The 17,244-nt window shown below is 42.6% G+C and overlaps 1 protein-coding gene across 3 annotated transcripts in view; it reads right to left on the bottom strand.

Annotated features, from left to right (window-relative positions):
• Positions 1 to 3,957: 3,957 nt before the first annotated feature.
• LOC309638942 (olfactory receptor 2H1-like) overlaps positions 3,958 to 17,244 on the bottom strand; it is a 148,240-nt gene continuing 134,953 nt past the window's right edge. For all 3 annotated transcript variants that reach the window (XM_082415514.1, XM_082415513.1, XM_082415515.1), the window contains exon 4: positions 3,958 to 8,241. In XM_082415514.1, the coding sequence (XP_082271640.1) occupies positions 6,644 to 7,414 (771 nt within the window). In that variant the 5' untranslated portion in view covers positions 7,415 to 8,241 and the 3' untranslated portion in view covers positions 3,958 to 6,643. The remainder of the gene's footprint in view (positions 8,242 to 17,244) is intronic.

Genomic DNA, 17,244 nt, shown 5'->3' with positions numbered 1-17,244 from the left:
TGGGCTTCAGCCCAAGGAGGGAGGCGCGGGAGACTCCACGTTGATGAAAAGGCACTGCAGTGGAGGGATGGAAAAAGGTGTTTTATTGATCCATTGAGGGCTTAGCAGGGCAAAGCAGGACACTATTAGGACTGAGATTAGTGAGGGATGACATTAGTGGTTAAAAGTGTGGGCACTGGAGTCTAACTACCCGAGCTTCAGATTCTACGACATGCAAAAAATTTCCTTTATTCTCCAAGTTCTCACGTATGAAGATAAGACTCACCATCATCATCACCATCTTCATTATCCAGCTCTCCACAGGGTGGTTGCAAGGACAAGTGCTCACGATGGTTCTTGGCTCGTGGAGCATGTTGGGTAAACACTAGCCACTGTTGCTACTGTTTAATGAGTTCTCTGACAGTGATGGGCAGGTATGGGAGCCTGGAGCATTTGGCTGAACAGATGTGAGGAGTCTTCTTCCTAGGAATTAAGAATAACAAGAAAGTATGACTGCTAGGAGGCAGCAGATGAGATGGCCCCTGAGTGCTTCCAGCCTTAAAAGTCTTTGTCTAAGAACTCTGAGCATCTTGGCAGGAACTGGCTATCCACATGAAAGAAAGTATTGAATGGCCAATGGAAAACAAAACAAAACAAAACAGAACATTGCTTGGGACTTTTGTAATTCTTTGTGTTCTCTTGGAGAAGTGCCTTTTTGAAGCTCAATTTTTCTCTTTCCCCATAGCACTGATTTTTTTAAAGCGATTTTCATTGTTTTGCAAAAGAGTGACAAGGATTGGATGGGCCCTCTCATTTCACCATCCTGTTGAAGAGCCAAGTTCTGAAGTTCCCTGAGAGCATGGGTGGTTAAATGTTGGACCAGCAGTACTTGAAAACCATTCTACTGTGATTATCCACATTGGACCAATAGGACTTGATTTGAGTTTCCCCTTTCCCACAGTAGAATATTCTCGAGAAAAGGGGAAGAAGCCTGTGGATTAGGTAAGCCTTTAGTATGGAAAATGAACAGGTGGCTTCAGAAGCAGCAGCAGGAGCTATATCCCAGCCCTGGGCAGAACAGAAGAGACCAGAGTTACCACCTTGAACTTTCTTTGCACTTAGCAGAGCTGCAAATTACAGAGGGTCAGTTCTACTGTGCCAAGGTCAAGCCAGACATTCTTTGCTGGCAGGAGCACAGACAGGGACCAGGTCAAATGGTAGGGCCAGCAGAGGCTCCTGGTGCGAGGAGGATGTGTTGCCGGGTGGTGCGACCACCACTCAGCAGTTCTGGGAGGAACTGTTCCCTTGGCCTCTCCAGCCCTGCCTCGGTCAGGATGGGCTTCACCCTCAGGCTTCAGATCTCCTCCTGACTATAGAGCACCGTGGGCTCTAGACTGCTTGCCAGGCCTCAGTGGGCCTCGCTCTGCCCTGACTTGGCCTCTTGCCTCCCTGCCCTAGTCATTTACTAACAGAAAGAATTTTGTGAACACTTTGCTACTATGTTAGTTTTGTTATTTTTTCAATCAATCAAAAGTTTTTGTTTTTGTTTTTTTTTAATTTTTTGGCTGCGTTGGGTCTTCCTTGCTGCACGCAGGCTCTCTCTAGTTGCAGAGAGTGAAGGCTACTCTTAGATGCAGTGCGCAGGCCTCTTATTGCAGTGGCCCCCCCTTATTGGGGAGCACGGGCTCTAGGCGTGTGGGCTTCAGTAGTTGTGGCGCACGGGCCTAGCCACTCCACAGCATGTGGGATCTTCCCAGACCAGGGATCGAACCTGTGTCCCTTGCATTGGCAGGCAGATTCTTAAACACTGCGCCACCAGGGAAGTCCCAGTCAACAAGTTTGCTTGGGGAAGTTACTGTGGCAGGTGCTTCTAGGCCCTGGGGTAGAGCAGTGGGCAAGATGGGCTTTCGTGGGATGTACATTCTCAAAGAGGGAAGATGAAGTAAGTAAGTAGGCAGGTGAAATAAATAAACAAGGTAGCCTGAGAGAACAGCCAGGAGAGTGGGCATCTCGCAGTCGTTACATCTGCTGCTCAGGACAGCACTGTGGGAAGGTGTTGTGCACTTATGTCTGTTACCTGGCAAGGAGACTGCAGCTCGGAGAGGAAGACTCTCGTCCAGGGTCACACAGCTGATGAGGAGAGCCAGCATCCAGGCTGAGTGAATTATTGTCTGTTGCTGCGTAACCTGTTACCCTAAAACACTGGCTTAAAACAATAATCATTTATTATCTCTCATGGTTTTGTGGGTCAGGAACGCAGGGGACAGTGGGGAGATTTGAAGGCTGGGGGCTGGAATCATCAGAACGGTCTAAAGATGGGTGTTGGCTGAGACTTCAGTTGGAGCTGTCAGCTGCAACCCCTACACCTGGCCTTTCCATGCAGCCTGGGATTCCTTACAACATGGTGCCTGGGTTCCAAAGGCAAGTGTCCCGAGAGAGAGAGAGAGAGAGAGAGAGAGAGAGAGAGACAGACAGACAGACAGACAGACAGACAGACAGACAGACATGGGAGGAGACAGCCAGCTAGGTCGAAGCTGTATCTTTTTTCTGACATAGCCTTGGAAGTCACATAGCATCACTTCTGCTGTATCCCATTGGTTGGGGCAGTCACAAGGGTGTGCCCAAATTCAAAGAGAGGAAACATGGACCTCACGTCATGGTGGTCTGAGTATCAGTCCCACTGTGAAAAGAACACGTGGGATGCAATAAATATGTTGCTGCAGCCTTCTTTGGAAAGAATGATCCACCGCATCTGGTCTGCCTACTCCAAAGCGAGCGTTCACTGCACCTCGCACGCTGCTGTCTACCCTCGCAGGTCCATCACCCAGTCTTGTCTGTTTGCTGACTTTCAGCCTCTTCCCAGGTCTTTGATTTCTTCTGGATGCTTCAAGGCCAGCGGTAGTCCCACACCTAGCCGTTTCTGCCAATTGTGGTTCCTCCCACGGTCCATTGTAATTTTAGGACACTCTGGATAGAGTTTATTCTCTCCGGTTTTTGAAGCAGGGAATTCTGTTACTTTGTACTTCAGGGCCCATTAACCCGAGGGGAATCGGAGGGTGGGCTTCATATCAGACAGCTTTCCCCCCCAAACAGGGGTTATATTCAAAATACTTAACCAATGAGGCATCCACTTACGCGGCCCCTGGAGCCAGGAAGGGAACACTAGAGACGGTCGTGGGAGACGAGACCTGTGTTGCTGCCGTGAACCGCACGGAGGCTTCCGCGAGGGGGCGCTGTGCTGGAACTGCGACGCCGTGGGGAGAGGGAGCCGAGCTGCAGTTAACACTAAGCGGCGCACAGAGTGTTCTCGGGGGTGGAGGGGAGGACAGATAATCTCTTTCCCCAACCCATCTTAGGTTCTTTATTTAGCTGGGGCCTTGCAAGTGGAGACCGGCAAAAGACAGATTAATAAGAGAAAAACTGAAGTTTATTAACACGTGCATCGCGAATATGCTTGGGAATACTCAGTGATGAGGAACTCGGAGGGGTGGTTAGAACTGGGGCTTATATACCATTTTGAGCTAAACAAAGGAAAAGGGGTTAAGGGGTTTTGGGCTTCTGGGTATTGGCGGCCAGCTTTGGGAAAGTGATCAGGAAAAGTGTGGTAAATAGGGATTGTTTAGTAAGGTTTGTTATGCAGATTTAAGTCTGTGCCTTCTCCTTAGATAAGAGTTAAGAGTCCTCCTCTGCCTGGTACAGGAGAGGGAGACACCTTTATAAAAGTAAATTTACAAAAAGAAAACCTGTGCCCTGTTGTAGAGGTTTCCTTGCAGCTGCTGGTTCTCAATGGGCCTTTAGCTTAAAATAATCCATATGCCAAAGAGACATATTTTGGGGTGGCATATCCTGGTACCCTTCAGGCATGAGTGATTAATTCTGCACAGGGGAAACAGAAGCTGGGCCCTGTGCTTCAGGACCTATTCATGGTTCAGTGAGCCCTTCAGAAGTGAACTGGTGATTACACCCTGAAGCTCTTGAATAATGTCCCCTTAAGTGCTTCCAAATCATGTGTCGTATTGGATAGGGAAGTGCCCGCACTCACAGGACCTAAATCCTGTAGTCTTTAATCATCTGCAAGGGATCCCCTTTTCCACTTGTATCCAATTCAGTAGCTTCTCTATATTTCTAAAATAATCCATATTTTCCCCTTAAACCATTTGGCTCCCTGGTGTAACTCCTTCCCCCACATCTTCCCATCTTAATGCATAACATACGTACGCCAGCTCTTTCCACACAGTAAATCAGCAAATATTTCATATTAATATTGTTCCCTCTGCTGTGTTTTAAACCTCTGGGAAGAATTCTCTGATGCCCACACCACCCAATGCTCATACACTTTATTCTTTCATTCTCTATGCCTTTGGCCTCGTACTTGCCCCCAACTCAGTTGTGTAGTGGTTACTTACGTTGGAATTGTGTCTCTGACCATCTTGATCTGCTTTGGACACTTTGAGGGTTGTGACTGAGTAAGCTTGTGCTGCGTTTTCCCCTAGGGTATCCAGTAGATAACTGTCCACACAGGCTGAATGCATTCGGAATAATATGTTAGTCCTAAAACCTCTGTTAATCCACTTATTCAACAAATCAGTTTTCATTAAACCAGACTCTTTACACTGTTTCATTTAATTCTCTGTTGTATTTCCCCTAGAGTCTGTCTTGAAAGGATTTTACTGTATGAGAACATTAGGGCCTCTGGGCACAGGGAGCTGATAAACAGGCCAAAAAAGTAGAGGTTTCCAGGTCCCAGTGAGAGAAAGAGGATAGAGGTGATCATGACAAAAATGTATTACATAAGTGATTTGAAAAGTAGAACTAGGGTTAGCATCTCTTGTAGGGTTGAGATTAGGATTATTAAATATAAAATAGGGAATCTACATTTAGTATAGGATACAATCAAATTAGGAGGTCAAGGAGGCAAGAAGATTAGTACATGAATGGCTAAAATGAAGATTAGGATTAAAATAGAGTTAATGCTGCTGTTCTTTGCTGATGCCAGAGTAAATGTTGAATCAAAGCCATTTTGTGTTGGGACTAGAATAAAACTAGGATTTCCCTTTTTCTTATTTCATCAGCATGTACCCGAGAGAATTTGGTATTGTTGCCACTGCCATGGGGAAAGCTGGGAGACAGCATCTGTGAGATTAGGACCCCAGGAAACTTTACACATTTTTTGGAGATATTTATTCATTCATTCACTCACTCATTCATTCATTTATAGAACTAATTGGGGGCCACTTTTCTGCAACGTTCTGGTCCTTGCTTCTATGAGTCTGAAATCCAGTGAGGGAATTAAGCCAGGAACACACAACGTGAACTGTACCAAAACTTCCTCCAGGCAGCTATTGTTTCTTGTTCTCAGGGGATGCTTTTGAGCATCTGATAAACTCTTATTCCAGGGAAGCAAACCTCCTTCAGCTGGGGGATCTAATAAATTAGACATATTTCTAGACTGGGATGATTTCCTCAAAGTTTACTGAGAGATGTGAGACTTCTCACCCGTGCTGGAGAGACACTATTTGTATTCAAGCACAGGGTTAAGAGCCTGGAGACTTGAGCCAGCCTTCCTGGGTCCAAATGTCTGAAATTGTTAAGCTGCTACTAAATTCTGTGTCCCAGTTTCTGCATCTGAAAAAGGATGGCAATATTACCTGTTTCATAGTGTTGTAATAGAGATTAAATGAGTCAATGTGTAAAAATTACTTTAAATGGTACCTGGGATATCATAATCACTATATAAATACCTAATAATAACAATATGATAATTATCATCTTTCTGAGCAAGAGTACAAACCTGATGACCTTAGAAAGGTCTTAGGTGAGGAGTCTGGGGTGCCAGTTGTAATACCACATACTGCCAGTCGATGGCACCAAAGCCCACATTGTTAAAACTGTCCTGTAGGCGTAAACATTTTGAGGTCTCCCTCTCTGTCTGAGCTGTTTTCGATTTGTGGGTGCCGTAGAAGATGCAACACTAGAACTGAAGAAGTTAAGCTTTCTCCTAAGGCTCTGTTCTGAATTCCAGCCTAAGGATACTGAAATATTTGACGACGGTATGAAAGCAACAGTGTGTATTTGAGAAGCTGCCTGATGGAAGTCACCAGGCCTGGGTTTTAGTCCTAACACTGCATGTCCTTGGGCGAGTTTCTGAACCCCTGGACTTCAGCTTCCCCCCTTCCTTGCTGTCATTTGGGGGATAAAATAGAACAACAATGCAAAACAGACACTTAAGGAAGTGGAAAAAAAACCCGAGAGAGAAGTAAAGAAACCATGGTAGAAATTAGAAGTAGAGGTAAAGAAATAGTGATGATGTGACAAGGAGGTGAGTTGGAAATGGAAATGATAAAATTGGGGAGATCACCATGGAGGTGAAATGTATGAAATACAAAATAGAGAAGATATTAAATTTGATTCATATGTTTCATATAGAGATAAGTACTTCCCCTTAGCACATTTTCAATCTCTGTGTCTCCGTGTCTCTGTCTCTCTCTCTGTCACACACACACACACTCACACTCACACTTGCATGCATGCACACACACGTGGCTGTCATCCACTTCTGTGACATGATGGATGTGAGGAGAGCAGAGGTGCGGGGAACACAGACTTCCTGACAAAACCATGAAGAAGTTGCTCTCACTTTTCGCGCACATCAAGCAGTTCTCGCTCAGCTCTCCCTGGAGTCCTCGTCCTTCGCCAGCAGCCTCCTGACTGCTCTCTTTACCTTCTTGTTCCTCAGCGTGTATATGAGAGGGTTAAGTGAAGGAGTGCCCGCTGAATAGAAGAGACCAAAGAACTTGCCCCTCTTCTGGGCATAGGGATTTTGGGGCTGGAGGTAAACGGAAATGACTAAACTGTAGAAGATGGCGACCACAGTGAGATGGGGGGAGCAGGTGCCCAAAGCCTTTCTCCATGCTCTGGCGGAGTTAATCCTCAGCACTGCCCAGGCAATGGCACCATAAGAGACAAGAATGAGGGCGAGTGTCATGACCAGGAAGATGACACTGGACACAGCGAACTGAATTTCATTGTAGGTGGTGTCTCCAGAAGAGAGTTGAATTAGAGAAGGGATTTCACATACAAAGTCATCTGTTTGCCAATGGGGGCAGAAGGGCAGGTGGAGGGTGGGTGGTGTCTGGACTACTGATTGGCCCAGACCCATTACCCAGGCCACAGCTGCCAGCTGCCGGCCCAGGCGGGGGTGGATGACGTTGGTATAGTGGAGGGGCTGGCAGACAGCCACGTAGCGGTCAAAGGCCACCACTGTCAGGAAGACACACTCAGTGGTCCCCAGAAACAGGAAGATGAAGAGCTGGACAGAGCAGCCAAGGAAGCTGATGGTCTTCTTTGGGCCCCAGAGGTTGACCAGCATCTGGGGAACAAAACTTTTAGTGATGCAGAGGTCCAGGAAGGAGAGGTTGGAGAGGAAAAAGTACATTGGGGAGTGGAGCCTGGGGGCCAGCAGGGACAGCAGGGTGGTCAGTGTGTTGCCCACTAGAGTCAGGAGGTAAGAAATCAAGACAACCACGAAGAGGATTCTTTCAAGCCCTGGGCGTTCAGAGAGGCCCAGAAGGAGGAAGTCCACCAGGGAGCTGTGGCTGACCACGGCCTATTCCTGTCCAGACCTAGAGGGATGAGAGGTGTCTGAGCAGTGCGCTCCCACCTGTCTTATAAAAACTCACCCTGGGTACTTGTCGGGTCTTACCAGGTGGACGTTTCTCTTCCCGTTCCTTTCACCCAGCATCCCCAGGTACATCAACATCCAGCAGCTCCTTCTCTTCCCCTGTGTCTCCAGGTCAAACATTGTCTAGTAGAATGGAGGAAACCATGAATGTGCTGAAAGACAGATGAAGTTTTACACGTACCTCAGACTTACTGGCTGAAGGCAAAGAAAGCCGATATAAAATATGGATTAATTAATTCAGCAAACAATTATTGAGTACTTATTATATTCTTTTTAAAATTTTTTAAAATTTTTGGCTGCGTTGGGTCTTCGTTTCTGCGCGCGGGCTTTCTCTAGTTGTGGCGAGCGGGGGCTACTCTTCGTTGCAGTGCAAGGGCTTCTCATTGCTGTGGCTTCTCTTGCTGCGGAGCACGGGCTCTAGGTGCACGGGCTTCAGTAGTTGTGGCACATAGGCTCAGTAGTTGTGGTGCACGGGCTTAGTTGCTCCGCGGCATGTGGGAATCTTCCCGGACCAGGGCTCAAACCCGTGTCCCCCTGCATTGGCAGGCAGATTCTTAACCACTGTGCCACCAGGGAAGCCTCTTTTTTAAAAAAATATTTATTTATTTATTTGGTTGCACCGGGTCTCAGTTGCGGCAGGTGGGCTCCTTAGTTGTGGCATGCATGTGGGATCTAGTTCCCTGACAAGGGATCGAACCCTGGCCCCCTGCTTTGGGAGCGCAGAGTCTTAACTGCTGGACCACCAGGGAAATCCCCCTAGTCTGTTCCATTTTATTGCTAACAATATTCCACGTATGAATACATGACAATTTGTTTATCCATTCACCTGTTGATGGACATTTGAGTTGCTTGCAGCTATGAAAAAAGCTGCTATGAACGTTTGCAAACAGTTCTTTGTGTGGACACTTAGGAATGAAATATTAGGGTTGTATGATAAGCATCTGTTTATAAGAAACTGCTAAACTGTTTTCCAACGTGGCTGTGCCATTTACACTCCCATCAGCAACGTAGAGAATTCCAGTTATTCCATATCCTTGGTGATCCTTGGTGTTGTCTGTATTTCTGTTTCAGGCATTCTACTGGGTGTGAAGTGCTGTCTCATAGAAGTTTTAATTTTCTGCATGATGATTAATGATGTTGACTGTCTTGTCATGTACTTATTGGCCCTGATGTGTTTTTTATTCAAGTCATTTTTACTATTACTTCTCTTACAAGTTACAGGCATTGATGGTTTGGCTCCTCTAAGACTTTTGAATGCCCATATACATTTTAGAATCAGCTTGCTCATTTCTACAAAAGACTGCTGTAATCTTTATTAATATGGCAATGAGCCTAGAGATCAATTTGAGGAAGAATTGATATCTTAACAATATTAAGACTTGTAATCCTGAACAAGGCTATCTTTCCGTTAAAAAAACCCTGCTTCTTTAATTTCTCTCACTAACATTTTATAGTTTTTAGTGTAGTAGGCTTGCATATCTTGATTAAATTCATCCTTAAGGGTTATTTTTTGTATTATTGTATATTATATTGAAATTGTTAATTTTCCAATTGTTCATTACTGTTATGTAAAATACAATTGATTTTTTTTTTTGTATATTGACCTTATATCTTGTGATCTTGCTAAATGTACTTGTTAGGCTAATAGCTGTTTTGTAGATTCATTAGGAGGTTCTCTGCAAACAGTTATGATTTTCTACATAAAAATAGTTTCATCTGTGAATAAAATATTTTTGCTTTTTCTTTCAAATCTTTATGGGTGTTATTTCTACTTTTTTTCCTTGTTTGACTGGCTAGTACCTTGATTTCTTCCTGATCTTATGGGACAGTATTTCTTCATTAAGTATGATGTTGGCTTATGGGTTTTTCTGTAGATACACTTTAGAAGATTGAGGAAATTCCTTTCTATTACTAGTGCTGTCCTTCTCAGGGATCAAATCATGATGTATGTGATTTTGAAATGTCTTATTACTAGTGATGATCACTTTGGTCATTGAGTTAAGGTGATACTTGTCAGATTTCTCCACTATAAAATTACTATTTATAATAAATACGTATCCTGTGGGAGCTGTGTTTAGATTATGCAAATATCTTTTTTCTCATTGTACTGTTGCCCACCAATTTTATTTTTTATTTTTAAATTTTTTTTGAATTTTAGAATTTTATTTATTTTTTTATACAGCAGGTTCTTATTAGTTATCCATTTTATACATATTAGTGTATACATGTCAATCCCAATCTCCCAATTCATCACACCACCACCACCCTGTTGCCCACCAATTTTAGCATCCACAAATGATTCTTGACTACAACAGTTATTTCTGAGATGCTTGCCTAATGGAAAATTTCTATTTCCATCATTCTTTCTATTTGTTATTTTGAATTCTACTGCAAGGAAAAACTATTCCTTTTCTCCTATTTATTTACTTTTTGTTGATTTTCTTTATTTGTAAAAGTAGTGACAAAGTTGTGCAACCAACAACCTTATATAAATCTGGAATTTTTGTCTTCTTTAACCATGTTTTAAACTGAAGTATAGTTAATTTACAATGTTGTGTTAGTTTCAGGTGTACAGCAAAGTGATTCAGCTATATATAATGGATGAATATATATATATATACACACACATATATTTAGCTGAACATATATATATATATATATATATATACATTCTCATTAAGATTCTTTTCCATTATAGGTTATTACAAGATATTGGATATAGTTCCCTGAGCTATACAGTAGGTCTTTGTTGGTTATCTATTTTACATATAGTAGTGTGTATATGTTAATCCCAAACTCCTAATTTATCTCCCCGCTCTGCTTTCCCCTTTTCTATGTCTGTGAGTCTATTTCTGTTTTGTAAATAAATTCATTTGTATCATACTTTAGATTCCACATATAAGTGATATCATGATATTTGTCTTTCTCTGTCTGACTTACTTCACTTAATATGATAATCTCTAGGTTAGAGATTTGTTCCTGGACTCTAAAAGCTTGTTCTGTACATCTCTAAGTTACTGGTCAGCCAAAGATTTGAGAGGAGTTCTTATCTAGTTTTTGGGTTTGTACCTTTGCAGTTTCTTCCTTCCTGGGATTTCTCCTCCTTAATTTCCAGGTAGGATAGCTCTCTTTTTCAAAGGGTCAAATGCCCTCCAGTTTCTCTTTGCTTTTGATCACTCCCACTGACTTCAAACAGTTATTATCTATATTTTACTTTTACAGAATTTATCATTGTTATTGGCCAGAGAGTTAGTCTACTGCAGCATACTGTCTTTGTTTGTTGTAAATTTTCTGATTAAAAAAGATTTTTTTTTTCTCTCTGTGTTGGACTACAGTGTAGAAACAGTGAATTCTAGAAGCCCAAGGGTGGAAGAGCCATTTGAGTTAATGTTTAATCTTCATTTTTTTTTTTTAAGTTTAATTTTTATTTATTTATTTATTTATTTATGGCTGTGTTGGGTCTTCGTTTCTGTGCGAGGGCCCTCTCTAGTTGTGGCAAGTGGGGGCCACTCTTCATCGCGGTGCGCGGACTTATCATCATCGTGGCCTCTCTCGTTGCGGAGCACAGGCTCCAGACGCGCAGGCTCAGCAATTGTGGTTCACAGGCCCAGTTGCTCAGCGGCATGTGGGATCCTCCCAGATCAGGGCTCGAACCCGTGTTCCCTGAATTGGCAGGCAGATTCTCAACCACTGTGCCACCAGGGAAGCCCCTTAATCTTCCTTTGATACACCAAAATCCCCTTATAACTCACCACTTTTTGAATCGTCTCGGGCCATTTTTTCCCATTCCGCTTTTTTTATAATTAATTTTTATTAGAGTATAGTTGCTTTATCCATTCAATTTTTTTTTATACTTTATATTTTTACGGGTCTATTCTGTGTTAAAATTTGCCTCATTTCTATTTCCACTTTCTGGTCTTAATTCTGTAGATTAGCAAAAGCCTAACCACTTATGAAATCTCATTTAATTATCATAACTGTCATGTGATGTAGATACCATTTTTCCTATTATACCATAGATTGCTCATTTTTCCCTAGTAGTAATTCTCCCCTCCTCCCATACTATTTCAGTTAGGTTATGCCTACTCAGAGTAAAAACGATTTCACAACCTCCCTTTCAGCTTCATGTGGTTGTAAGATGCTAGGCAATGGGATGTAGGAGAAATCCCCTCTGGCTGTTTCCTGGAGCCTTTCTTAAAATACTATTGAAGCCCTCTCTTTGGCCATCTTCTTTCATCAGTTCTGTCATATCCTGGAATAATGATGTAATGGCTGGAGCACTAGATACCATTTTGGACCACAAAAATGTGGACCATATCCTAAGAATAGCTGAGTTCAAAGGAGTGTGGTTCTGAGGTTTTTTGTGGAACAGAACTATCATACTGGCTCTGAGTCTTCTACCTCTGGATTTTGAAGCCACTTCTATCTTTTTGAAGCCAAATATTTTTAGATATGTGTTAAGGATTAGCAGAACCTAATCCTAAGTGAAATCCCCAACTTACAGAAGAAAGTACTAAGCTTCAGGATGGTTAAATAACTTGCATAAAAAGTAGGAAGCAGAGCCTGAATTTTTTCCAGGAAGGCCTGACTGCTGCAAAGTGGATGTGGGCCACTGGCCCACACACCACCCCACACCTCCTAGTGCATTAGCTACTCCAGTTATTTTGTCGATTTAGTCAGTTTTCACACATTGCCATCAGACCCAAGATCTAGGCTCAGTGACTATCCCTGAGTTATATATATATTTTGGTTTATTTTGGTTAGGTTTGGCCTCTGATTTTAGCTAATTTTAAATTCCTTTGATTTCAGATAATATTATAGAATATATTATTAATCTTTCCAAGTTTTGGGGTATGTAAAATATTAGTGGATGTTGTGTGTTTGGGAGTAGGGAAGGCACAGGGTCCTGACAGTTAACCTATTATAGCGCTAGCTTTTCATGGCTATTCGCTTGGCAACTAGTGATGAGCATAGAAATTGGTTCCCATTGGTGCATATGTTATAGCCAGTTCTGTCCTGAGCCAATGACAGCATAAAAAAGATACATACCCCTCCCTTTACTCCCTTCCTCTGCCCGCCACCCTTTTGCTATTGAATAGGTAAAACATACACAGATTGCTGAGAAATAAAATATTGCCTGCCATATCAGAAAACTAATGATGTCACAGTCATCAGTGATTGCAGTAGAGGTGAGCCCAGAGGGAACTCAGGAAGGAAACAAAGAATATCTGCCATGTAGCAGCCATCCGACTGCAGCCACTCCCAAAGGTGAGATCTGAGGGAACTCAGGATGAGAAAACACAGGATATTGGCCCCAGGTAACTGAGGTGCATATCAAAGGAATGATATCAGTGAGCCCAGACTCCTGCATCCTCCCATACATAGAAAAGCACTAAATTCCTTAACTTGAGATCCCTAGTTTTCTTTTATCAACAGTACTCTTTTGTTCCTACTACCTGCCCTTTGTTGCAAAACTCCTATATATCCTAGCTCCCTCCTTGCCTCCTCAGAGCAGTTTTCTCAAGGTTACTTGAGAAAGTCTCCTGGGTTTGCGGTCCTCAGTATGTCCCCTGTATAAAACATAACCCTGAACTTTTAGGTTGTGAATATATTTTTTTAGTTGACAATGCAAAACTAAAAACATAACAACAGGACAAGGCACATAATAAGTAAATCTCCTTCCCATTCCAGTTCCTTAGGCAATACAGTTTCTTTCCTCCCAGAGATATTGTATGCATATTTCAGCATATGTGTATATATTTATCTTTTTAAATATTAGAATATTAAACATTTTGTAACTTGATTTTTTCAGTTAATTCCACTATATACACCTTCATTTATTCTTTATTGATAAATGTTGTTTCCATTTTTTTGATTACAAATAATATCACATGAATAGGCTTGTACATATCTTATTTCATACATATATGAGTATATTAATAGAATAAATTCCTAAAGTGGAATTGCTGGGTTTAGGATATGTAGATGACATTTTAAAAATTATATTTTTGTCACCAGTTTTGGTACCACAAAAGAATACATGTAAGATATGTAAACTCTAAAGCATAATTTTGTCATAATCAACACTCATGGTTTTTACATTTTTATGACAGCTTGATGGCACACATATATGGTCCTAAACACTATATTGTTCAGTTTTGCTTGTATTGATTTCCCTTTAGAACATTCATGTTTTAGATCATAACATTATTTTACCTTTAATAGAGTGAATACACATTACATCTCTCAATTAAGTAATAAGAATGTCACATACATTAGTGACATTACTGAATGTCACATACATTAGTGACATTCAGTAAGTTGTTTCACCAAACATTAAGTTCCCAAAGTTAAACTTTAGACTCTAAATATGACAGGATGAGGTATCAGAGGGTTCTTAAATGCCTTATTCCCTGTTGAAAATCTTCAAGTTACTCCTATCAGCATTTAGATTGGGCTTCATTTATTTAAAAAACAAACATACTCTGAATTTCAACGTAGCTTATCTCTTTTTATTTCAACGTAGCTTATCTCTTTTTAGTTTTGCTTGTTTTGAAGAGTTATGAAAAGTATCATACTTTTCTGTAGTCTCCTTGGTCTTGTTTTTTTTCCAATCAATCTGTATGTGGCATATCCATCCATATCATTGCTTGCAGGTATAACCCATCCATTATTATTTCTGATGGTATTCTACAGTTCAGTTATCTATTCCCCTATTATGGAAAGGTATTTGGGTTGTTTTAGTTTGGCATGTCCATGTTTGATTTTGACATGTATTTTCCAAATTATCCTTCTTTGAGAGTGGACAAACTTTTTCCCCAACCATCATTAAATAAGAATTCACAGTTGCATTTTGATTGAGTTTGGTTGGCATTTCTGAAGCAATATTCCTGATCCCAAAGCAGTTTTACGAACTCTCTCATGGGCATTATGAAAGAGATGGAAACAAGGCTTCTGCTCCAGGAGGCCTCAGTGGGGGCCGTGACTAGCCCTAGACCACCCCATCAGCTAGTGCCAAGCTGGGAGGCTTTAGATATCTGAGACATTTGTTTTATAACCACCAAAATCTCCACAAAATGCTCTTTGACCTTGGCTGTTTTCTGAATTTGTTAGAGGGGCAAATGAAAAGAGATCTTTTTGCTTCTGAAAAAGTGTATTGTGACCCAGGGAGAAAAAATAAATCAGACTGACACTGTGGAGAGAAGCAAAGAGTTGTCAGGTCCCAAGAGGAAGCTGTAGTCAGCAAAGGGGCATTGGGGGTTTGGAACCGCCCTCCCGCTGGAGGGAAAAGAGAAATCAGAGTCCAGATTTGTTATTCTCGTTCCTTGAAAGGATATCGCTTCTCAGAATCCAGATCCTATCTGGGGAGGGAATCTCCTGAATTAGTTTTCCCCGGGAAAATCCCTGGCTTGCCCTGGAGTAACTCTAGGCTGGAAATCCCCAGATCCAGTGGGCAGTTTCTCTACTGCCCTGCGGAATTGCCTCGCAGTGTAGTCTTTCCTCACTCACAGTCCTGGGAGAGCAGTTCTCCTCTCCCTTGGCACCAGGCTGCGATCTTCCTGCGGGCTCTGACCCCTGCACTCGAGGCTCTTTGTTCACCTCTGCCCAGTGGGGAAGCACGGGCTGGTCCAGGCAGGGCCTGCCACCCAGGGATACTCCTGCCTACCTAGAGACCCCTAAACTCTGCTTGCTCTCATTCATCCCAAGGCGGGTTGCATCCTCTGCTTTCCCTTCTCTCTCAGGTCCCTCATGCCACGCGGTGAGAGAAAGGGTGTGAGAAGAGAGAGACTTAATTATAAGAAGCTTTAACCATCTACTCTCCCTCTTCTCTTTCCAGAAATGACACAGAGACCTAAGAAAGTAATAGGTGTAAATAAAATTTGAAAATTGAAGCAGTTTACTCAAGTCTGCTGTGTACAGCTTTTTCTTTCTCTTTCCAGACCTGCTTTCTCATCCTTGTCCTCCTGTTGGGGTTTCACTTCCCTGTCGCCCTCAACCTGATCTGACATCTTCTATGTGGCCACTGGTGATGTTGCAGAGCCCCCGGATCCTGCTGGACATTGGACGCAGGGCAGCCCTTTTCTACCGTGCAGCACCCAAAGGTCACAATCTGCTTTTCTAATCAGAGAACCTGGAGAGATATCTGAAGGGAGAACAGCAGGTCAAGGTTTCCAGTCTATTCCATCAGGTTGCATTCTTCCCCCTTCATATTCATTCTGTTTACAAAAGTATGTCTACCCCACAAAGTACATTTAAATAATAATTCGTTTTACCAATTTTATTAACTGCCTAATAAGAGCTTCAAATCGGAGGACATGACTTAATGTTAAGCTTGTTCAAATAGTGGAATGAGCTCTTGGACCCCGTTACTCTGTGTAGGCACTTCTGTAAAACCCGGTTCTCCAGGATGGAAACCCCTGTATTAAAATGGGCTCATTTGAAATTTGTCAGTGAGTGAAGGTACAGTAAATGGCCACTGAAAACAGCAAAGATGACAACTTGGTATTTTTACAGGCCTTTTACTTTGAAAACATTTGAAGCACTTTTAATAAACAATGTTTTAAAAGTGGGTTTTGTGACGATGTCCTGAGACTTTCGGAGAGGGCAGGGATTAAACAAAGTTTTCTGAGCCTGGAATACACTTAGGAATTCTCTCTGATCATATCATTTTATAGATCAGAAAACCAACATCTAGGGAGGTGAACAGATTTGCTCAAGTTAACTTAGTGAGTGGCGTCCCTGGGACTGGTATGTTAGGAGATCAGAATGATCAAGAAAACGCCCTGAGCACACACAGCCTATGTACTTCCTTTTTGTCCCAATCCAAATCTCCAGAGCCAGGGAGTAAGTAGCTCTTTAGGTATCTCTGAGATCACACTAGTGAGTGTCCAGGAGTAAAGGTGAGGAGATAGAGGCACTGTGCTGTGAAAGGGATGTGTGTTTGTTTTGTGTGTGGAGGATGGGAGTCAGCATTTGATTGTGGGACTTGGATTGTTCTCAAGTAGTGGATTTGCTTTGCACGTTCTCAGACAGGGTAGGAAGAGTGCTAGGAAGCTCAAGACCCAGGAATCTAAAGTTCTTTGTAAAGGACATTTTATAAACAAACTTTTCTGAGCCTGGAATATACTTAGGAATTCTCTCTGATCATATCACTTTATAGACCAGAACACCAACATCTAGGAAGGTGAACAGACTTGCTCAAGTTAATTTAGTGAGTGGCGTCCCCGGCACTGGAACTCACGTCTCTTCTCAGTCCAGGGTTATGTATCCTATGTCTCCTCCAGGCGCGCTTCACACATTCCGCCAGGCTGGTGTGAACAGTCTGCTGCTGGTCACATCGCTCCACACTGACTCTTACCGTCCTCTCCCAGGCGCCCTTGTCCTCAGGAAGGTCTCTCACTACTGGGGGGCTCTTAAAAGCAGCAGGGGAGACCACAAGCTTTAAAGGTCTTCAAGCCGGTGAGGGTCCAGGACTGCAGGCTGGGAAGTCATAAGTCGGGACTGGGAGAGGTGGGTTGTTAATCAGGGAAAACTTCTCAGCAGAGAAGGACCATGCCATATTTGGAACAGGGAGGGCAAATGGA

This window comes from Balaenoptera physalus (assembly GCF_965194825.1).
Source record: "Balaenoptera physalus genome assembly, chromosome: 11".
In the NCBI taxonomy this organism is placed as follows: Eukaryota; Metazoa; Chordata; class Mammalia; order Artiodactyla; family Balaenopteridae; genus Balaenoptera; species Balaenoptera physalus.
Note: the sequence above shows the minus strand (reverse complement) of the source record. Positions and strands in the feature narration are given on the sequence as shown.